The sequence below is a fragment of the Salmo salar genome, chromosome ssa16, assembly GCF_905237065.1.
Source record: "Salmo salar chromosome ssa16, Ssal_v3.1, whole genome shotgun sequence".
Classification (NCBI taxonomy): Eukaryota; Metazoa; Chordata; class Actinopteri; order Salmoniformes; family Salmonidae; genus Salmo; species Salmo salar.
The window spans coordinates 46,297,208-46,322,098 of record NC_059457.1 but is presented as its reverse complement, the minus strand read 5'-3'; the positions used below and the strand labels follow the sequence as shown (position 1 = coordinate 46,322,098).

The 24,891-nt window shown below is 42.8% G+C and overlaps 1 protein-coding gene across 7 annotated transcripts in view; it reads right to left on the bottom strand.

Moving 5' to 3' along the window:
- The window catches only part of LOC106574075 (nuclear factor 1 A-type), a 283,951-nt gene that overhangs the window by 208,112 nt on the left and 50,948 nt on the right, over positions 1-24,891 (bottom strand). For 5 of the 7 annotated variants that reach the window (XM_045697325.1, XM_045697324.1, XM_045697328.1 and 2 more), the window contains exon 2: positions 15,169-15,697. In XM_045697325.1, the coding sequence (XP_045553281.1) occupies positions 15,169-15,697 (529 nt within the window). Of the gene's footprint in view, positions 1-15,168; positions 15,698-21,285; positions 22,653-24,891 lie in introns of those variants that run through there. The other 2 variants (XM_045697326.1, XM_045697331.1) reach the window with 2 other exon arrangements.

Sequence of the window (24,891 nt, the reverse complement as noted above, 5' to 3'; positions counted from 1 at the left end):
CTTACCCCCCCACCCTTCACTTGTCAATAAATAAAGACTCCACACTTACCCCCCACCCTTCACTTGTCAATAAATAAAGACTCCACACTTACCCCCCCCACCCTTCACTTGTCAATAAATAAAGACTCCACACTTACCCCCCACCCTTCACTTGTCAATAAAAAAGACTCCACACTTACCCCCCCCACCCTTCACTTGTCAATAAATAAAGACTCCACACTTACCCCCCCCCACCCTTCACTTGTCAATAAATAATAAATAAAAAGACTCCACACTTACCCCCCCACCCTTCACTTGTCAATAAATAAAGACTCCACACTTACCCCCCCCACCCTTCACTTGTCAATAAATAAAGACTCCACACTTACCCCCCCCCACCCTTCACTTGTCAATAAATAATAAATAAAAAGACTCCACACTTACCCCCCACCCTTCACTTGTCAATAAATAAAGACTCCACACTTACCCCCCCCACCCTTCACTTGTCAATAAATAATAAATAAAGACTCCACACTTACCCCCCACCCTTCACTTGTCAATAAATAATAAATAAAGACTCCACACTTACCCCCCACCCTTCACTTGTCAATAAATAAAGACTCCACACTTACCCCCCCACCCTTCACTTGTCAATAAATAAAGACTCCACACTTACCCCCCCACCCTTCACTTGTCAATAAATAAAGACTCCACACTTACCCCCCCACCCTTCACTTGTCAATAAATAAAGACTCCACACTTACCCCCCCACCCTTCACTTGTCAATAAATGAAGACTCCACACTTAACCCCCACCCTTCACTTGTCAATAAATAAAGACTCCACACTTACCCCCCACCCTTCACTTGTCAATAAATAAAGACTCCACACTTACCCCCCCCACCCTTCACTTGTCAATAAATAAAGACTCCACACTTACCCCCCACCCTTCACTTGTCAATAAAAAGACTCCACACTTACCCCCCCACCCTTCACTTGTCAATAAATAATAAATAAAAAGACTCCACACTTACCCCCCACCCTTCACTTGTCAATAAATAAAGACTCCACACTTACCCCTCCCACCCTTCACTTGTCAATAAATAATAAATAAAGACTCCACACTTACCCCCCACCCTTCACTTGTCAATAAATAAAGACTCCACACTTACCCCCCCACCCTTCACTTGTCAATAAATAAAGACTCCACACTTACCCCCCCACCCTTCACTTGTCAATAAATAATAAATAAAAAGACTCCACACTTACCCCCACCCTTCACTTGTCAATAAATAAAGACTCCACACTTACCCCCCCCCACCCTTCACTTGTCAATAAAAAAGACTCCACACTTACCCCCCACCCTTCACTTGTCAATAAAAAAGACTCCACACTTACCCCCCCACCCTTCACTTGTCAATAAATAAAGACTCCACACTTACCCCCCACCCTTCACTTGTCAATAAATAATAAATAAAAAGACTCCACACTTACCCCCCACCCTTCACTTGTCAATAAATAAAGACTCCACACTTACCCCCCACCCTTCACTTGTCAATAAATAAAGACTCCACACTTACCCCCCCACCCTTCACTTGTCAATAAATAAAGACTCCACACTTACCCCCCCACCCTTCACTTGTCAATAAATAAAGACTCCACACTTACCCCCCCCACCCTTCACTTGTCAATAAATAAAGACTCCACACTTACCCCCCCCCACCCTTCACTTGTCAATAAATAAAGACTCCACACTTACCCCCCCCACCCTTCACTTGTCAATAAATAAAGACTCCACACTTACCCCCCACCCACCCTTCACTTGTCAATAAATAAAGACTCCACACTTACCCCCCACCCTTCACTTGTCAATAAATAAAGACTCCACACTTACCCCCCACCCTTCACTTGTCAATAAATAAAGACTCCACACTTACCCCCCCACCCTTCACTTGTCAATAAATAAAGACTCCACACTTACCCCCCACCCTTCACTTGTCAATAAATAAAGACTCCACACTTAACCCCCCCACCCTTCACTTGTCAATAATTAAAACCAACATCTGACAATCTGAACGGAAACCAATCGGGGGAAGAAAACGACAACAATGAGGTGAAATGCGAGCATGCGCTCACGACGTCACGTCAGCGGCCCTCGTTACAAAATGTCCGCTTCATATGGCTTCTTCTCCTGGACACTGTCCAAAGAGGCAGGACAGTTTTTTAAAATATGCCAAGGGGAGAGCAGCTCCCCCGTCTCTCCTCCACTCTGGGGCTTTGGGATGGCTCACTGTCAAATCCCCAGCTCTGCTGCTTAACTTACCGACCAAGCACAGTCCATTCGTTAACCTAACGACTACCGTCCTCATCAATCACGCTTAGGGTGACTTTGGAGTTTGCCTGGTTCTTCTGTCCGTAATAACCACAGGCCTCTCCGTCCACACATCTCTGGCCATGCAGCCTAACTGCAGTTGTTTTTGGGAGAAAGCTGTTGGAGATTGAAACAGTAGATGCAGTGTTCCAGATGGATACTTCCCAGGCTGGATTTTCCCTCTCCATCCAGTGCATCACGAGGAGGAGCGGGTCACTCACTCACGGTTTAATCACCGCAGGGTGAGCAGAGCGGGAGACCCTGGGACTGTGGGCCCACTGGCAGACGGCTGGCCTGACCTCCATTCTTAACTACAGAGCAGAGAGACAGGACCTGCACTAGTCTATACACACTGCATGCACACACACACACACACACACACACACACCTCCTCCCCCCCAAAGGTCCACTAGCTAATTTGAATGAATATACAGTACATGCAAATCTTGTTCAATATAATGTAAATATAATGCGGTAACATGTCAGTTGGAGCGCAGAGGAAATACATCTGTGTTGAACTGCACCGCAGATGGGCAGAAATGGTCTAAGGACAGAGCGTTGATTCAAGAAGCATTCTCCAGTATAACACAACAGCTAAAAACAACACTTGACTGAACACACTCACTAAGACAAGACATGCATTGCAAACATACGCACGATGCGAGAGGAACCAGTTCAGCAAACCCCTAGTCTTCTATATTTTACCAGACATACGGTAGTTTATTTTTCACTTCTTTCACCATCTGTAGCAACTTTCCCCTACAGACGGCCACAGCTGTTCCGTTTCATGTCTGCAGTCCCTTTTATATGCCGTCCCAAATGGGTTCACCACACAATAGAGGCTCGTCAGTGGATCACATGGTCTCCGTTTGTTGCCTTGGCACTGAACCAGTTCAGACCTCTTCAAGATAAAGGACAGCAGTGCCCCCACCGCAACGGACAGAAAAATAACACACTTCTAGGAATGCATTTGTAATGCTGGAAATCGGCTTCCCTCTTCATCCTTCGGTGTTCACTCTGCCAGTTTTCTGACTGAACCCCAATGCTCACCTGATTTTGCATGTTACTAGCCTTGTGACTATGCTCCCTCTGAGACCAACTCTTCAGAAGAAGAATAACACACCTGTTTGGACAGATGAATATTCACCAGGGCTCTCCAACCATGTTACTGGAGAGCTACCGTCCTGTAGGTTTTCACTCCAACCATGTTCCTGGAGAGCTACCGTCCTGCAGGTTTTAACTCCAACCAGGTTACTGGAGAGCTACCGTCCTGTAGGTTTTCACTCCAACCATGTTCCTGGAGAGCTACCGTCCTGCAGGTTTTAACTCCAACCATGTTCCTGGAGAGCTACCGTCCTGTAGGTTTTAACTCCAACCATGTTCCTGGAGAGCTACCGTCCTGTAGGTTTTAACTCCAACCATGTTACTGGAGAGCTACCGTCCTGTAGGTTTTCACTCCAACCATGTTCCTGGAGAGCTACCCTCCTGTAGGTTTTCACTCCAACCATGTTCCTGGAGAGCTACCGTCCTGTAGGTTTTAACTCCAACCAGGTTACTGGAGAGCTACCCTCCTGTAGGTTTTCACTCCAACCATGTTCCTGGAGAGCTACCGTCCTGTAGGTTTTCACTCCAACTATGTTCCTGGAGAGCTACCGTCCTGTAGGTTTTCACTCCAACTCTAATCTAGCACACCTGATTCTAATAATTAGCTGGTTGATAAACTAAATCAGTTAGTTACAACAAAAACCTCCAGGAGGGTCTCTCTACTACCAGAACAGGGTTGGAGAGCCCTGGTGTAAACCTCCAGGAGGATATCTCTCCAGGAACAAGGTTAGAAAGGCCTGGTATAAACCTCCAGGAGGGTACCTCTCCAGGAACAGGCCTGGTGTAAACCTCCAGTAGATTATCTCTCCAGGAACAAGGTTAGAGAGGCCTGGTGTAAACCTCCAGTAGATTATCTCTCCAGGAACAGGGTTAGAGAGGCCTGGTGTAAACCTCCAGTAGATTATCTCTCCAGGAACAGGGTTAGAGAGGCCTGGTGTAAACCTCCAGTAGATTATCTCTCCAGGAACAGGGTTAGAGAGGCCTGGTGTAAACCTCCAGTAGATTATCTCTCCAGGAACAGGGTTAGAGAGGCCTGGTGTAAACCTCCAGTAGATTATCTCTCCAGGAACAGGGTTAGAGAGGCCTGGTGTAAACCTCCAGTAGATTATCTCTCCAGGAACAAGGTTAGAGAGGCCTGGTGTAAACCTCCAGTAGATTATCTCTCCAGGAACAGGGTTAGAGAGGCCTGGTGTAAACCTCCAGTAGATTATCTCTCCAGGAACAGGGTTAGAGAGGCCTGGTGTAAACCTCCAGTAGATTATCTCTCCAGGAACAGGGTTAGAGAGGCCTGGTGTAAACCTCCAGTAGATTATCTCTCCAGGAACAGGGTTAGAGAGGCCTGGTGTAAACCTCCAGTAGATTATCTCTCCAGGAACAGGGTTAGAGAGGCCTGGTGTAAACCTCCAGTAGATTATCTCTCCAGGAACAGGGTTAGAGAGGCCTGGTGTAAACCTCCAGTAGATTATCTCTCCAGGAACAGGGTTGGAGACCTCTAGTATATACCAATAAAGGCCGTTTTATTTTTTTAATATTTTTTACCCCCTTTTTTCTCCCCAAATTTGTGGTTACGATCTTGTCTCATCGCTGCAACTCCCCAACGGGCTCGGGAGAGGGGAAGGTCGAATCATGCAGCCTCCGGAACATGACCCACCAAACCATGCTTCTTAACACCCGTTTGCTTAAGCCGGAAGCCAGCTGCACCAATATGTCAGAGGAAACACCGTTAAACTGATGACCAAAGTCAGCCTGCAGGCGACGGCCCGCCACAAAGAGTCGCTAGAGCGCGATGAGCCAAGTAAAGTCCCTCCCGGCCAAACCCTCCCTTAACCCGGACGATGCTGGGCCAACTGTGCTCCGCCCTATGGGATCAAACCCCAGGCTGTAGTGACGACGCAACACTGCGATGCATTGCCTTAGACCACTGTGCCACTCGGGAGGCCATAAGGACCAATTTTATTCTGTAAATGTTTTCTTATCAAGTGTAAGAGAAACAAATCTCGTCAGTTTGCACTGGGCCGGCTGGAAAGTGGTAGCTGAAGTGAGAGAGCTAGGGCACTGGGTGGTGGGAGATGAGCCTCTCTCAGTTGCTAAGATCCCCCATAAAGACGGTTACGCTATTTCCCTACTGACTGGCACAAATCACCGGCTGCAGCACATTCCTGTAGCTCCCTGGACAAAGACGGGAGAGGAACTGACATCTAAACACAGTGAATCCTGAGATTCTGGGCCTGACCCTTTTGTCTCTTCCTCCCCTTTCCTACCCCTCGCTGCCACATTCGTTGGTGTGTGTATCTGTATCTGTGTGGTTTAAAAATCAGTTTGCGCCACCGACACGCCGTCATGTGGCATAGCAAATCAATGCGCAGGACAACAAGTGGAATATTCCAAGAAAGGCAACAAGATGAATGGCTTGTTTCTACCTCTCTGCGTTCGCTTTGACCCATGTACAGCTATGTAGCGCTCACTTGGCAAAAAAATTATAATCCTGGCGGTAATTAGATGATTAGCACAGTTTTCCCCCGCTCAGGCCCGAACAGCATATGAGCTGTCTGCCCACCATTCAAATGAAGTCCTCATCAAGTCCTAATACAATCACAGTGCATACAATAAAGACTGAGCAATGACTAGCGCTGAGGCTAGAGGGGAGCTAAAGACAATGGGACTCTTGTTGAATGGCATGTGGGTACAAAGAGTCCATTCTCAGAAGTTAGCCAAAGCTGCTGTTCTGAATCGGGAAGAGACGTCTGTGTCCTGAATTCTTGAATGTTCTTAGCCGTTAGGGAGAGCTATAGTTCGACGCATGCAGTTCCTAGGCTTTAACTCCTTTAAACCAGACAGGCCCCAAAAAACAGACAAAGAAAAGCAAATATCCAACATGGAGGAGAAGAGAAAATATCAGTCCTGCAGATTTGAGGCCTGCAGATTCCTGTCAGCCTAGGTCTTATAGATAACCACCGTACCTCATGAACAAAGAAGAAAGAGAACAGCGAGCTTCAGAAAGCTTGGCACATGCCTCCGTCTCCCCCTCTCTGCTGCTGGGGATGTCTTGGGGTGACTGGGGCATTAATGCAGAATTAATTAGCCCAACTTCCCCATTGCCAATCCCCCCATCCGTCCGTCTGCCCCATTGAGACAGCATCCCCTCTCTAAACACATGCCAGACCAGCGCACACTATGCTACACTAACGCTAATGCTACGTAGCCTAGCCTCTGCTGCTCAAAGCTGGCATTGTCATTCTAAAAACATTTTCAGTCCAAATATGAGATTTTGAAATGAGCTAATCTCTTTTATGTTTCTCATATTGAAAGGTATTAGGATTTAAAATGTTGTGGTATCACCCAAATGTGCCGGTTTGTTTAGAGAGAGAATGAGTTTTTGCTTATCAAATGAACAACAAAGAAATTGACAAAGACGAAGGGATAGGTCCTCAAAGCAGTCAAGACGACAAATTGGCCAGCACATTTGTTTTTATTTTGTGATCATTCCTTCCTCAAAATCCTTGACTGGAACCAGACAATATGTTCCCAAACTGTACATTTCTAAGGATATCGGGGAGAGCTCAGCGTTGACAATGCACTTTAAACAGATTACCTGAATTTGCGGTGCAAATTAGGTTTTTGAGAAATTTACCCACGTAGGGGGAACGCTGTTTGACAGAAATCTTACAATGCTTCCCCATCTGAGAACCTTATCTGCTTTGTTTAATCCAATAAACGCCAGCGAAAAAATGGTTCAAAAGAAGGTCATATCCAGTGATATTAAACAGGCAGTGTATTGTATCAGATTATCTGATCCTGGCTATCTGATCCTGGCTGGGCAAGTCCTTTGGCACTGGGGACTGTGCCAGCTGTGGGATTTCTCTAGTAGGTCATCTACACAAACCTGCTATTACTCGCTGATATCAAACGCTATGACAATGAAGTATTTTTATGAATGAGCCCCAACCTCAATTACAATGAATGGTACAGTATGTGCATGTGTGTGTGTGTTTGTATCTCTGTACTTATGAAAGAGAGTGTGGTGACACAGTCATTGTTATAATCATAGCTATGGCAGTTGGGTGGTTAGTGGGATTGGGGGGGGGTCCAAAACAGGGTTGAGTGGGTGGGTGGTGGTGGGGGTCCCAAGCCACAATGTGTACTGCAGTAACCACAACAAAGGTTGTGGTTTATCCCACAATCGCCTTAAATAGCGCCAAGTTATTGTAATTCCACATCCTGTGGAAGGGGAGGGAAATATAAAACCGCGGTAACATTAGAAGAGCCAAAAGTCAGCCGGTAGATATTGCCAGATTTTGTTACTCTCAGCAAAACCCCCCAGGCAACACAGCAAACCACCATCTATGTGTGTGTGCACCGTTACAAAGGAACGGCTGGTCTCTTTTCCCTTTTCTTGTTTTCCAGCAGTGGCTGATGATCTAAACTGGCAGATAACTAGACTGGTGTGTGTGCTCTGTGTGTAAGGCCAAGTCCTTTCAAAACCCCTCTTCGCCCAACCTGTGGAGGGTTGCGCAAAACTCTCTAGACAAATGCTTGCAGTTCCAGGGTAGTAAAACAAATGGATTGACTCTTTACTTTTGATCAGAACCTAAAAGTTACAGTGCCTCGAGGACGCATCGTCAAAGCTAACTAGTTTAGAGAGATACAGTGCAAATCTGTTTAAGAGCTCAGAGGGAAATAGGTCAGACGTCTTTACAGTCATTCAACACACGCAAACGGTTTGTTCATCTCTGCCGCCAGGGTCATACAACGTAAAGCAGCAATAAAACATATCTAACAACAGCCCTGTAAATGTTCACATACAGCTGAAGTGGGAAGTTTACATACACTTAGGTTGGAGTCATTAAAACTTGTTTTTCAACCACTCCACAAATTTCTTGTTAACAAACTATAGATTTGGCAAGTAGGTTAGGACATCTACTTTCTGCATGACACAAGTAATTTTTCCAACAATTGTTTACAGACAGATAATTTCACTTATAATTCACTGTATCACAATTCCAGTGGGTCAGAAGTTTACATACACTAAGCTGACTGTGCCTTTAAACAGCTTTCAAAATACCAGAAAATTATGTCATGGCTTTAGAAGCTTCTGATAGGCTAATTGACATAATTTGAGTCAATTGGAGGTGTACCTGTGGATGTATTTCAAGGCCTACCTTTAAAGTCAGTGCCTCTTTGCTTGACATCATGGGAAAATGAAAAGAAATCAGCCAAGACCTCATAAAAAAATTGTAGACCTCCACAAGTCTGGTTCATCCTTGGGAGCAATTTCCAAACGCCTGAAGGTATCACGTTCATCTGTACAAACAATAGTACGCAAGTATAAACAACATGGGACCACGCAGCCGTCATACCGCTCAGGAAGAAGACGTATTCTGACTCCTAGAGATGAACGTACTTTGGTGCGAAAAGTGCAAATCAATCCCAGAACAGCAGCAAAGGACCTTGTGAAGATGCTGGAGGAAACAGGTACAGAAGTATCTATATCCACAGTAAAATGAGTCCAGTATTGACATAACCTGAAAGGCCGCTCAACAAGGAAGAAGCCACTGCTCCAAAACCGCCATAAAAAAAGCCAGACTACGGTTTGCAACTGCACATGGGGACAAAGATCGTACTTTTTGGAGAAATGTCCTTTGGTCCGAGGAAAAAAAAATAGAACTGTTTGGCCATAATGACCATCGTTATGATTGGATGAAAAAGGGGTAGGCTTGCAAGCCGAAGAACACCATCCCAACCGTGAAGCATGGGGGTGGCAGCATCATGTTGTGGGGGTGCTTTGCTGCAGGAGGGACTGGTGCACTTCACAAAATAAATGGCATCATGAGGAAGGAAAATTATGTGGATATATTGAAGCAACATCTCAAGACATCAGTCAGGAAGTTAAAGCTTGGTCACAAATGGGTCTTCCAAATGGACAATGACCCCAAGCATACTTCCAAAGTTGTGGCAAAATGGCTTAAGGACAACAAAGTCAAAGTATTGGCGTGACCATCACAAAGCCCTGACCTCAATCCTATAGAAAATTTGTGGGCAGAACTGAAAAAGCATGTGTGAGCAAGGAGGCCTACAAACCTGACTCAGTTACACCAGCTCTGTCAGGAGGAATGGGCCAAAATTCACCCAACTTATTGTGGGAAGCTTGTGGAAGGCTACCCGAAACGTTTGACCCAAGTTAAAGAATTTAAAGGCAACGCTACGAAATACTAATTGAGTGTATGTAAATGTTTGACTGACCCACTGGGAATGTGATGAAAGAAATAAAAGCTGAAATAAACCATTCTCTGTACTATTATTCTGACATTGTACATTCTTAATATAAAGTGGTGATCCTAACTGACCTAAGACAGGGACTTTTTACTAGGATTAAATGTCAGGAATTGTGAAAAACTGAGTTTAAATGTAGTTGGCTAAGGTCTATGTAAACTTCCGACTTCAACTGTAGGTCCACTTCGTGACATGTTATCTCATCCAGCCAGTGATATCCTTCAATTGTATTGCACACAGCGAAAACAGAGAGAAGGGTGAGGTGGAAATGTAGTTCAATCAACAAGGCAGAGTTTCTGTTATTTTCTACTAGAACATCATTCCTCCTAGCTAGCCGATCTGTGGGCTCCTTTCTTTACTACCACATTGCTAGCGATCTTATCGCCATAATTTAGGCTAACCAACCCGACCATGGATGTCTTTCTCCCTTTACAAGCCAGGGTCCCTCAAGCCAAATCACCCAACCAGTCCACAGTGAGGCCTTCACCCACCTTCACCTTCCTTAACCCTCACTCAACCTCCTTCACTCACCATTTTGTGATTGATTTCACTTCCGCTGGCACTGCGCGGCGGCGACTAATGTCTCTCAAACAGGCCAGGGGTGGGTTCCCTGCACGTTTTCTTGTTCTACTGTTTGTTGAGATGCAAGACAAATTTCCCGAAAGGGACACACAATAAATAATTATTAAGTGAACATTATCTTGAGTCGGCAATCAAGGTGTGCATCAAACGACCAGAGTCTTATTAAGAGTAACTATCCCATTTGAATGATTAGACAGTTGTCCACCAGATAGGTTTTTACAATACCCACCAGTCTACTTGCTCTTGTCCAGAAGTGACATGAAGTCATGTTTAGCAGACTTAATAGAACATTCAGTCTGACCACATCACATTAAATGGAAGAAGACGCAACAGCACCTCTTCAACCTCAGGAGGCTGAAGAAATTTGGCTTGGCCCCTAAGACCCTCACAAACAATTGAGAGCATCCTGTCGGGCTGTATCACTGCCTGGTACGGCAACTACAACGCCCTCACCCGCAGGGTTCTCCAGAGGGTGGTGCGGTCTGCCCAACGCATCACCGGAGACACATTGCCTGTCCTCCAGGACACCTACAGCACCCGATGTCACAGGAAGGCCAAAAACATCATCAAGGACATCAACCACCCGAGCCAAGGCATGTTCATCCCCCGATCATCCAGAATGCTAGATCAGTACAGGTGCATCAAAGCTGGAACCGAGAGACTGAAAAACAGCTTCTATCTCAAGGCCAACAGACTATTAAATAGCCATCACTAGTCAGCTACCACCCGGTTACTCAACCCTGCACCTTACAGGCTGCTGGTCTATATACATAGACATGGAATCACTGGTCACTATGGAACACTAGTCACTTTAATAATGTTTACATACTGCTTTACTCAGTTCATATGTATATACTGTATTCTATTCTACTGTATTTTAGTCAATGCCACTCCGACATGGCTCGTCCTAATATTTATATATTTCTTAATTACATGATTTTCCTTTTAGATTTGTGTGTATTGTTGTGAATTGATAGATATCACTGCACTGTTTCACTACACCTGCAATAGCATCTGCTAAATATGTGCATGTGATGAATAAAATGTGATTTGATTTAGCCATGGGACCTCTATTCTCACTCAACACCGTTTTCTTTCATACGTTTTTTTGCCAATAATACTTATCTGGGTGAAGAAAAAATATATACATCTGAACATTTTAGCAATATCATTTGTATGATTTCAACTACCACTGCAACAAGTTAATCACCCAACAACTTTCAACTTTACAGAAAACTCTCTAGGCATAAGCCATCAGGCTACTATAGCATCCTATATGGCTTGCAACATTTTAGAATTTTTTTTGCGTTCATTAAATAAAATGGCTTGAAGCGGTTGCTTCAGTCAATGTCGAAATAGTTGGCTAATTTTAACCAACTGGTCCTGCTGTCCCCAAACCAAGTGAAAGTGGGCTGCTTTAACAAGAGATCACAGAGGCTTCCAAAGCCAATGCTATCCAGCAGCTTGACTGGCTGCTAATGAGGGGTGATATTTGTCTAAGAGGTCAAATGCCTAGAAGATAGGGTCAAGGCCCTAACATCTTAAGCCATGACCTTTCCCACATGTTGAGTGCTCCTGTGATAGTGACACCCGTTGCCGGGCCGAGAGTGAGGCTGTAAATTAGCCCTGGCCACGCTGCCAGTCAAAGGGGGGCCCGCCCTGACACCACATTGTTCCTAAAGATGACACATGATGTGACGGTTGAACAACGCACAGAAAGCCCTGGTTAAGACTGATATCCCGGCCCATCCCACCCACACACACACTCGCCACTAAGTAGGGTTAGGCATGTGGCATTATATCACAAAACTCTCCCAAGACTATACCATATTGCACAATTAATTCACCAAGAGTAAGCCTAAAGATAAAGATAATAAAAGGCTAATTATGTTGTCAACTTTGCAAGTATACACACACTTTGCAAGAATTTGCACAATAGTTGTTTTTGAGAATTTTCATACCCTGATAATAAAAGTGGTCTACTATGTTTGCTGTTAAATGGGTTGGTGGCAGGATAGTATTGTCACGGGGGTCCCCTTCTTCCACCCCTTGCCATTGCAGCAGTGGGGGATACCTTGCCCTGGCATTTAATTACTGACTTCAGCTGAAAAACCCCACCTTCGGCATCGGTGCATGAGGTCAGCCTCTCTTCAGATGGCTTGTAATCAACAGAGCTCTAGAAATGCTCCACTGCTTTAAATAAGACACAGGAAGAAACCTGATCCTGTGGGACGAGGCGACGAGAGACAGCGAGAGAGAGAGAAAACGAGATGGAGAGAGCGAGAACACACTGCAGACTTCATTCTACTGAAGGCATACCTCTGTGCTCTGTGGGAACCATCTATTTCTTCTCCCTCTTGTTCTCACTCTGATAGCTGATTTACAATCAAAGATGAAAAAAACTCTAACTTTAGCTATCAGAATGCTCGCGAGAGCAAAGCGCCCATGACATTTAGCCACAATGAGCCTCAGAAAATTGTACACTGAACAAAAATATAAACGCAACATGTAAAGTGTTGGTGCCATGTTTGATGAGCTGAAATAAAAGATCCCAGAAATGTTCCTGACACACACAAAGCTTATTTCTCTAAAATTGTGTGCACAAATTTGTTTACATCCCTGTTAGTGAGCATTTCTCCTTTGCCAAGATAATCCATCCACCTGACAGGTGTGGCATATCAAGAAGCTGATTAAACAGCATGATCATTACACAGGTGCACCATGTGCTGGGGACAATTAAAGGCCACTCTAAAATGTGCAGTTTTGTTACACAACACAATGCCACAGATGTCTTAAGTTTTGAGGGAGCGTGCAATTGGCATGCTGACTGCAGGAATGAACACCAGAGCTGTTGCCAGAGAATTTAATGTTAATTTCTACACCAGACACCTTCAACATTGTTTTAGAGATTTTGGCTGTACGTCCAACCGCAGACCACGTGTAACCACGCCAGCCCAGGAACTCCACATCCGGCTTCTTCACCTGCTGGATCGTCTGAGACCAGCCACCCAGACAGCTGATGAAACTGAGGAGTATTGCTGTCTGTAATAAAGCCCTTTTGTAGGGAAAAACTCATTCTGATTGGCTGGGCCTGGCTCCCCACTGGGTGGGCCAGTCTCCCACCCATGGTTGTGCCCCTGCCCAGTCATGTGAAATCTGTAGATTAGGGCCTAATGATTTTATTTCAATTGACTGATTTCCTTATATGAACTGTAACTAAAATCTTTGAAATTGTTGTATGTTGCATTTATATTTTTGTTCAGTATATTTGAGACAAAATGTATCTGTTCCTAAAAAATGTAAGTGCAAAAATAAACTTTGGAAATGAGTGTCAATGTTTGACTTGTCTACACCATCGAGCAATTGAATGTAATGTTTCATGTGTTTAAGATATTGCTAATCAGGGATTTCTTTGTGTCCCATTATAACGTCATTGACTGATGAGTTCATGATGAGGCCAATTATGCAGTATTTGGACAAAAATCCTCCAAAGGCCTACACTTTTGTGTTTGGCTCAAGTTAAAATGAGCTTCCATTCCAGCCCGACTAAAACCTAGTACTGCACAGCTCCCACAAGGGTACCCCAATCCTATAGGCCTATTCCAATCATTAAAAGCTCCATTCAGATATTTGGCCAAAATCACTACATAACCTCCTTCAACATTTTAAACTTAAATTTACCGACTGTCGTTGCAAAAATCTGCAAAAACTGAACAAAAGCTTAAAAATATATATATATATACATATGATGACAATATGATGCTATGGGAATGTAAAACTAGGTACACATTACACCTAGCTCACTTAAGCTTCTGGAAACAATTTGTTGGAGAGTGGAAATGATTGTAATTAAGGTGCTCGGTTTGCCTGGTGAAACAGTGCTCTTTCCAAACCTTGCAAGTGAAAGCTGGTGTTTGTTGCTGTTAGTGGAGGAAGGAGACCCCGCTGCCTCTTGTCAATGAACATTTCTCTATCGGCTATTTGCACTGTACTTCACTCTCAGGGTGAGTTTTCATGGCACAAGCACAACTCATATCAAATGGTGAAAACACACATTTTTCACAGACATTTTGAAAACATTTCTTGATAAGGATTTAGCTCATGGGGAAAACATGAAACCCTATCGAATTGATTTGTTAATTAGTATGTATTTTCCACTTTTTAAAAGCCTTTGAATAGAAAGCCTTTGAATACAATAATTATTAACAGGAGAGAAATCAAATAAGGCTAATGGCATGTTGAAGTTTTTATATGTACCAAATAGTTCATTTGCTTGTGCTGAGCAATCGTGATGGAGAGAGTGTCGTGATGGAGAGAGTGTCGTGATGGAGAGAGTGTGTTTTGAGGCAGCTGACTCTGTCATCACACAGTACCAACTTCTGGCCCGTCATAAACAGCAAAAGGACAGGGCAGTGCGAGGAATTTGGCAGATTTGTCCCGCTTTTCCCAGACTACTGCTGTGATGAAACGATGGTTGTCTGCTACAGATAACATGTGTCTGCATCCTGAGAGGGGACGGTGCTGTGTGGTGCACTGTTGTTGGGTTTGGTGAGGGCAAGGTGAATCAACGTCCTTCAATACAAGTACATTTCTTTGTTTAGGTCGAGTGCTTACTTAATGAGTGGCCTGTGATTGTTCCTTGAAAGAGTGAAGCCAACTATGTACATTACATTGGCCTGCACTCTCTGATCAGGTCCATTTGACCCGTTAACCCCATCCAAGTGTTTTTATTTTCGATTAACAGTACAACTTTACACGTTCCATTTCCTATGATCATATGGAGTGAGGCCAACATTTATGCAACTCCAATTTCTAACAAATGTTGACTTGTTTAGAGAGTTGAGAAACAAAAGAGGGACTTACCTGCGTGAACAAAGTAGGCCAAGTAGAGGTCGAGTTCCTTCACAGAAACTCCAATATGATGAGGCTGCACACACAGCCCTGGGTTCGAGCACTGTGGGGACTTTACCAGCCTTTCCCCATCAGTACTTTCGAGGGGAATACCTTTGAATAAAATGACCATGACCAGGTCCAACCTCCAGACTTTGTCTGCCTGACGCAGGCAGTCGATCCTCCTCATCTTACCCTTCTGGTCGGGGTTGGACAGCACACAGCACGGGGGCTTCTTCCCGGTGACGGTGAGCACAAAATCCTCCCGGAACTCTGGCCGGATGTCCTTGCGGAGCTTGGCCAAGAGGCGTGATGCCCACTTCTGCTTGACCTCAGGCTTCTCGCTGAGCAGCTCGTCCTTGACCTCACGCTCCTCTTCCTTAGACATGCGCTTCTCATGCTTCTTGAAATACTTTCTCTTGCGGGCCTGCAAGTTGAACCATGTGTAGGCAAACGCTCGCACGTGTGGCAGCAGAGCTTCGATGAAAGGATGGAATTCATCCTGTGAAAGAGAGGACCACAGGAGAAAATAATTAATGATTTGGTGGTAACATACATTCATAGTGAAACACTTTGTTTATGTAATCGAATAAAAGACAAAGCAACAATAATCATTACAATTAATCTTGTGAAATCAGATTTACATTGAGTAAACACTAATTGACTTTTATCTGAAATACTCTGCAATGAAGGAATGCAATAAAGAACATGCACTAGTTCTCTTTGATAGAATATCATTCCAAAAATGACTTTTTAGAAAACATTTTCCATTTTCCAGAATAATATGCAATGTCTGCCACGTTTGTATTTATGAGTATTTACGTAAAAATCTTGGCATTTGGGCCCGTTTCATTAACACAAGGAGAACGGGCTAACGGAGGAGTTTCTCTGGACCGTACGGACAAAGAGGGAGCAGTGTAAAATACGGCCGTGTCTTGGCTCTCTGGCAAGAATGTGGGTATGTGGGTCTGTGGGTGTCTGCCAGAGAGGTGATAGAAAAAGCAACAGCCGAGCGGGAAAGCTGAAAGTCTATTTTTAACTGTTCGCAATGCAAACATATATGTATGCGCACACACAAAGAGATGCACAGGCAGAAACGTTTCGCTCAGAAAACTGTTCCAAGACTGGTACATTACTTGGGTTTTTAGCAGGGAGAGCTGCCTGCACAGCTATTAGAGGAAGAATGTGGATAGAATGTGGATAGATGGCATGTTGTGGATCAGTCCGTTACACCTGCTACTAGCACAGTCACACACTGGACAATATGCTCCCTCTCAAAATCTGGCCTCACAACCTAATACAGGCCATGGAAATGTTACAGCACAACACTACGCCAGAACGATGCAGCACAACGCAAACAGGCAACAACCTCTTAACTACGCTCTTATATTTCAAATAGTCTCGCGTCTGCAAACTCACACCAGATTATTTTTGACGAACAAAGAAATGGTAATAATAGATGAATGACCACTACCATGAAATCTATTGAACACGCGATCATAGACGACACGATGTCAGTCTGGTCCACTTTACTACAAGGACATTTTAGATTTGTTATTTAAATAAATACAGCTGAGCTACCAAAGAGACGAATGGTGACCAAACTCCTTTGTAGAAATCCTTATTATGTACTAAAAGCGTTCATTGCCGAATGAGAAAATAAAAGAGCACTGGAACCTGAAATCTTTCCCGTAATATAAAACAAATACCCTCGGTACAGCACTTTGAGATATCAGCTGATCTAAGGAGGGCTATATAAATAACTTTGATTTGATTTGACATACGGATACACCGTTTTAACTCAAACTTATAAGTGTGCCAATTCCAAATACTCAGTTTCAATTTTGTATCAGCATGCCACACTATAAGCAACGGAGCAGATATGCTTATCTTCTAGGTGAGTGTTTACATGCATATGTACAGTGAGTAGGCTGTGGGTTTTATGGGGAGCAAGCTGGGCTAGGCACGGGTCTAACAGTACATTTTAAAATGCACCAATCAAATCCAAACAAATGTAAAAAAAATAAAAAATAAAAAAAATATGAGAAATCACCACTCCAACAGAGACGTATTTTAATTTCCCCAATACACTCAGTAGAGGTTAGTGAAGTAGTGAGTGGTCTGGAGTAGGCTTCACCTCAGGCCCTTTTACCACCCCAGCCAGTGCAGTGTGCTCAACCATAGATGTCAGATCTTAATATGAGCCAGTGCAAAGTGTGCTCAACATCAGATGTCAGATCTTAATTTGAGCCAGTGCAAAGTGTGCTCAACCACAGATGTCAGATCTTAATTTGAGCCAGTGTAAAGTGTGCTCAACCACAGATGTCAGATCTTAATTTGAGCCAGTGCAAAGTGTGCTCAACCACAGATGTCAGATCTTAATTTGAGCCAGTGCAAAGTGTGCTCAACCACAGATGTCAGATCTTCACTTGAGCCAGTGCAAAGTGTGCTCAACCACAGATGTCAGATCTTAATTTGAGCCAGTGCAAAGTGTGCTCAACCACAGATGTAGGATCTTCACTTGAGCCAGTGCAAAGTGTGCTCAACCACAGATGTCAGATCTTAATTTGAGCCAGCGCAAAGTGTGCTCAACATCAGATGTAGGATCTTAATTTGAGCCAGTGCAAAGTGTGCTCAACTACAGATGTAGGATCTTAATTTGAGCCAGTGCAAAGTGTGCTCAACTACAGATGTAAGATCTTAATTTGAGCCAGTGCAAAGCGTGCTCAACTACAGATATAGGATCTTCATTTGAGCCAGTGCAAAGTGTGCTCAACCACAGATGTAAGATCTTAATTTGAGCCAGTGCAGTGTGCTCAACTACAGATGTAGGATCTTAATTTGAGCCAGTGCAAAATGTGCTCAACTACAGATGTAGGATCTTAATTTGAGTCAGTGCAAAATGTACTCAACCATTCATAGATTAAAGAACTTTTTCCTCATCTTGATACGTGGAAATACTGTACCTCTGACTGGGATGGCATGACACCATCCTTTTCATCGAATTTCAAAAGGACTCACACTCCTTTGTCTCATAGGCATGAAAATTGTATTGTTTTAAAAACCAGTAAATGGCATCTCCAACTGAAGTAACTTCAGCCAATGTGCTATGAAATATAAATTCTTCAAGGCTGATATGAGCATTGTTATCTGTGGTTTCTGTATATAATATACAGTTCCCCTGTCTCCGGGCCATTTGAACAATACCTGCATAGTCTACATTCTGCATTTTTGCTGCTTTTGTACATAAATAAAACACATGTGCACAGGTGCCTCAACCACTTCATGTATAGGCCTCATTTCAATATATATAATCTGCTGCATTTCCACTACTAGAGTAGTGTATATTTACTGATAAAAGTGTGTCAGTAGAAAATGTTAAGTTAAACTTCCAGCTGTGAAGTTTGTTGTCTTTCTGTATACCTTGGTGACAGATCTAATGTTTCCAAATAACAGGCCTGTAACAACAGCTTATGAATAACTGTAATTTAGAATAGCAATGATGGTAATCCCCTCCTACTAACACCCACGCCACAACACAGAGGTACTTATGGGAGTGTGTCGACGAGCTTACTTTCTCCTCTCCATGCCCACAAGAGTAAACACACTCAAACAGAGCAGACGCCTCACCATTGCTAATCAATTGGAGCAATTACACAAAGGTAAATCTTCGAACACCCTCATGTAGGCCGTAAGGGGCATGTTTTTCCAAACCCATGCAACGTGCACAACTGTTCCTATCTCTGCATCTTCTCCATGTCTAGATACAAACACTACCATGTGCCTCAAAGGCAGTACGCAATGACAAATTCTGGCAATTAGCAATAGTTTTTCTACAAATGCACAAAGAATGTCAATGTTCAGTTCTAGGTATAATATTTCATGCTTTGCAGTGAACAAAAAATATGGAAGTGCTTTAGGCCTGCCTGTCTTGTATATGATTCGACCCACAAAAGAAACTTGGCAGATATGCCAAATATATTTGAATCAATTGAAAGACTTTGATTATAAGTATTTTTGCCCAAATAAGATGATTTCACATACATATAATTGCAATATATCATTCAACTGACAATACTTAAAATTTGTCAATTAGTACAAATTCAGTTTTATACAGCTGATATGAATTGTAGTACATGTGAATTACCCTAGTCATGTTTTAAGAAATAAAACAGATTCAGGCAAAATGAGGGTGAATAAATATTTTACATACTCAAGCGAGACATTTCTCCAAATGTCCCTTCTCAAGTTAGTGTCCATCAACTAGTATCAGGTTTCAGTCTTCTCCTTTGGGCCCATTTCACTTATGTCTTGTAGTATATGCACTGTACAATCCTATTAAATATGAATAGATAAATATTCAGGACTTATCAGTAATGCTTGGCACTAGAGGTAAATTAGTGCTAATGGTTTTGAAAAGGTTTTCCATTGTAAAGGTTGGAAAGTCCATGACCAGAAGCCATCATTGCTATTAAGTCAGGTACTTGTCATTTACATCAATTTGTGTGGTCATAGTTAAAAAAAGGTTGAAAAAAGTAGGCTATATCCCAAAATAATAATGAAAAGTACATGTATGAAAACATGAAATCAACATAGGGAAATATGATCAAAACTTAAATACAACTGACTTGAGACAAGGCCAATAGATAGGCCTATTAGTGGTCAATATGAAATCAATTTCAAAAATCAATTATACTGTGGCCTTATACGGCTATAGGCAAATAAAAGTATTCCACACACACAAAAAATCCATCCGAACTTTCACAACTACAATTCAGTTTCTGCCCTCCAATAATGAGAAAAGGAAAAAAGATATATGTTGTTATAACATTGTAATATGTGAACAGTTATAGCTACAGTTAATAAGTGTGTTTTTTCTCTGTTAACTTACATTTGTATATAGGTCCTCTGTTCTGTCACCTCAACAAACCCCTAACATAATGTATGGAATATAGATGGATCTTTTCTGTGCCTTCATGACACGCAGCTGCAACGTTCCCCCTGGAAATCTAACATTTACCCCAGGCTACTCGTACTGAGAATATCTTCTCATCTTAAACAAACCCATAACTGTATTATGATACATTTGCTAAAATAAAATTTAGATTTTTTTAGGAAAGACAGGCCGATGATGCTTTTAAACATGAACGACATTACGGATATGCAACTGATCATTAAGCAGCTATTCCACTAGCGTTCCCACCTGGACTAACTTTTGGTCAGGCTTACAAACCACCATATTGCGGCTTATCAAACTCTAACAACAATCATTCAAGTCCAAGAAAATACTATCTTAGAGTACAGAAAGTTGTTGAATATTTCTTAAATATAATCGAAGTTCTTGAGGAACTGCATAATACATGTCACTCATAGCGCTCAAATAAAAGCAATACTATCCATAAAAATCGAATATAATAATAGCCTAGTAGCCTATTTGAAAAGTGTAATGTCCCAACTTGTGTTTTCCCCATGCACATGGCAAAGTTTAATACCAGAGTGGCGGGGACTCGATACTGTTGAACAGTTTGAATTTTTATAATTTTTGGATGCAATTTAGACCAAGCAAATTGTTGTATTTTAAATATCGTGTTCAAAGCAGTAATCGATACAAAGTGACAACTGCATGGATGTTAAACACCCAAAGTGCAGGGACCTGGAAGCCGACCGGGGGAAGCTTTGGAAAATGATGTACCCCATGTTAAAACATTGTGTGCATTCATTCATATCAAATATGTGGAAAGACGCGCCGATAACAACGTGCACATGTAACTTATAGGAAAGGCCACCTTCATTTTTGGATTGAAACTCTGGATACAAAAAGTAGTCCAAGTTAAAGCGCGCTTGACATCGAGATAGTCAATGTCTAATATGAACTAAAATAGACATGCATATACGTGTGTGAATATATGTAGGAGGTAGGCGCCATCCACCATGTGGTAGTTAGTTCAGATGGCTCTGACAAACCAGGAATGCTGAACCTACTGCACAAAGTTATATGCCTTGAGCAACGTTAGTCCATACCACCCTGTCCCTGAGGAAGAAAGCATGAATGCAATAAAATGGTTAAAAACAGATGAAAGGCTCACTTACCTGTGTTAGGCATAGTGGAGAATACATATCTGTTGTATCTAATCTTGGATTTGGAGGGTGTATGTATGTGTGTTTGTGTGTGTGTGTGTGTGTGTGTTTTGGTTGCTGTGACGGGTCTGCGTGTTTATGTGTGTGGGTGTGTGTCCGTGTCTGCTCGTGTATGCGTGGTGGCCGTGTCCGTGTGTGAAAAGGGAAAAAAAGGAGAGACAGAGAGAAGGGAGAGAGAAAAATAAAGCCTGCTTCTTGCTTTCACATTTCCAACTCTGCGAACTGCAACGAACGCTTCACCGCTGCATAGAGCTGAACTTTAACCCCGCCTCGAGTTACAACGCTTCCACTCTCCGCATTCATCTACCGTACAGTGCAGTAAAAGCCGTAGAGCAGTCCCTTGGTTGGAGAACTCAGAACTTTCACCAGAGGCATATTAAACAATAAAAGAAAAGTCCCAACGCAGACTGGCTGTAGCGGAGGTTAAAAATCACAGGAAAGAGGAAAAAAATAAGTGATCTTCGGACGGTGCAAATCTTGATATATCGTATTAATACCGTTACAAAAAATATCTGATTGTCAGACGCGTGTTCTTCTGGACTCGGCAAGAGATCTCTCATTCACTCCACTGAAAGGTTGCAAAAACCGAAAGCATTGAAGGCATGTGGTGCGGCTTGCTTCACCGTGGAGCGAACTCTGACATGAGTCTGTCGGATTTACGAACGAGAAGGGTGCGGTAGATAATGGATCTAGTAATGCCTCTGAACACCCAACCAATTGCTTATTGCTGAAGCCCGACAGATGGTTTCCGTTTGGAAAATAATCTTAAACAGGAGACGACGATAAATTGAATCCGTTTTGCGTCTGTCCTGTATATGGCGGAGAGGAGGATTTTGTTCTTTGGATTACATACGAGGATTCAGCACCCGATCTACATTTATATAAGGTTGAGTGTCGAGCACGTTGTTAATCTTTTAACCGCGGAGAGTAGCCACAACAGCATGCACTGAGTTCCATACAGCTACAATTCACTTTTGTCCCTGTGTGCGGAGGACAAACTCTTGTGCTCACCTCTCAACATAGCTCCCAAAGTATCGACGCTTTTAAGGAAGTAGGCTACTGAGACCAACGTCAATGCAATGAACATGCGGGACAGTAATGTAGCCTATATGCCTACATAGCCTGCAATGTAGCCTGCAATGAACATGCGGGACAGTAATATATAGCCTACATAGCCTATTTAAAATGTTCAAATTATAAACTGCCCACTTGAGCCTCTTAGCCCCGCCATGAAATGGCTTTTCAAACTGATGCAAACAATGCGAACCTATTGATTTAAATCAGGAAGAGCAGGGATCGCGTAAGACTGCAACACCAACACTGCTAAATAAATGTTGTTATATGATGTTTAAAGCAAATGAAACGGTGTATAGCTGGGAGGAGAGAGCTCGAGGGATCACCACACACTCAATAGGAGATATACCGCCCCTTTTGAACAAATGCTTAACTTTAAAATTATTCGGACTAAGTAGGCTTTACGGTATTCCATATTCCAGCTATCGACATTTACAACAAGTTATAGCCTAATTCTAATTATTGGTCATCATTGACTTTAATACTCTATTAATCTGTAACTTGGCTATTAATCTATTAAAAGTATTGGCTGATTGTAACTGACATATGCTACATTACATGCAAATCAATGTCTGCTTGGCCAATTTATGTAAATTTGCAAGAACTTGCACAACACATTTCATCAGAGGGGTGCACAGCGAGTGCATTAAACTTTACATAACAAAACCCCCCACACACAATTATATAATATAAACGAGAGAGGGCCATATGAGAGATAAGATTAGGCTACCACTCATTTTCCTAACTCACGTGCCATTATGTAAGCATGAGCAAGATCTTCTCCTATCCACAGCGAAGCTATGTATATTATCCCAAACCAAAGCATCGCGTAACTCCAGCACACACGCGTTAACGAACACTTGATCCTTGAATTTTATTTCATTAATAAGTTTTCAATCATAAACATCTATACAAAATAATCAATTGTAATGAAATACAATTAAAGCATCAAACAAACAATTGTTTACTTGGGTAATAACTTGGGTATAGAGCTTATATGAAAAGACTGACCAACATCTCACAACATTCCATAATACTCCTAAAGTACTATACTACCCAAAGGCCAAAGCTTGGCACTGGTAGCCTATTGTCTGCTTCACCTGCCCTTACAGACATGTAAGGGTTAATATTAATCCAAACAATGTCAACAAAGCAATACTCGCATTTTAGAGGCCCATTTACAGTGTGTTTTAAACAAAAGTAAGATAAATACTAATTAGCCTACAGTAAAGGCGTCCAACATTTGGTGTGACGACGAATTTTGACGGATTTCTCAACCAAAATATCAGATTGGCCTGACATAAATTCGAGCAGCCCGTACAGAATCACTGGATCAAGAGTGTGTGTGTGTGTGTGTGAGTGAGTCATAATCTTGATCAAGAGTGTGTGAGTCATGAATGTATTCTGTTTCTGTATGCGCTGTCCGAATTTGTTTTTATTGAACAACTGCTGTCCAGAGGGAGAAGTCATTTGTGCGCCCTCTAGAAAATCGCCAGGGAAGCGACCACAAGTGGCGAGTGTGGTCTCTGCTGCATCTGAACACTCTCCACACACACCTGCACCAAGACAGCGAGACTCCGCAACCAAATGCATGCCTATTCATAGTCTAGAGGTTCATTAACATACCAGCAAGGCCAAAGGTGCACTTGCAGCGGTTATTATATATTGTTGTTACAGCATAATATAATAATAATAATAAAAGTAGCCAAAGGCTGCTTGCATTTACAGAAAGCCCTCACACCAGCCTGAAAGGGATATTACACAACTGGTATACCTCACTGAAGTTTTGATTCACTATATGCACTATAGATCATGTGTTGCTCAAGTAATTCATGTTAATAAATACCTTGAAGCAAATACAAGCCACACACCATTGCGCCACGATTACCGTGCGGCGTAAGGAAAATAGTCTACGCATGTTGTTCACTACCTCGTGTGCTTGAACGGACACAATACGTTCAGGAGATGTATATTAGGCTAGTGTATTTTCTCATGTTGCAGCGCATAGAACCTCTATTGAGAATAGGCTAACCTGCTAACGGCATTTTGCCAGCCTCACCGTATCCATGCCGTCAGTGCGACGCTAGAGCTCCGTCCTCTGATTGGACTAAACTCTAGGATTTGAAGCCCAGCATCCATCTTATTGGACAAACCCATGTAACCAGAATTTCTCGGTATGCATTTATCTGCAATCGCTCGTTTACTCTGCAGAACAACTTGTTACCACATAACTAAACAATGTATCTCTCACTCTGGTCGCTAGAATGGCCTAGCAGACGGCAACACCGGGAGTGCAGTGCTCTTCTGTTTTGTTCTAATGCCAAGTTTATTTGGCGATATCAAGATATCCGCATTATCAGCATTTGCATACATCGCTGGCAACACAGACCAGTCTGTCACGGACTCTTCTCAAATCCTTTTACAAAAGCAGAACTTCTTAGCCTACATTGAACCTGTGTATAGCCCGTAAACACCACGTGTATG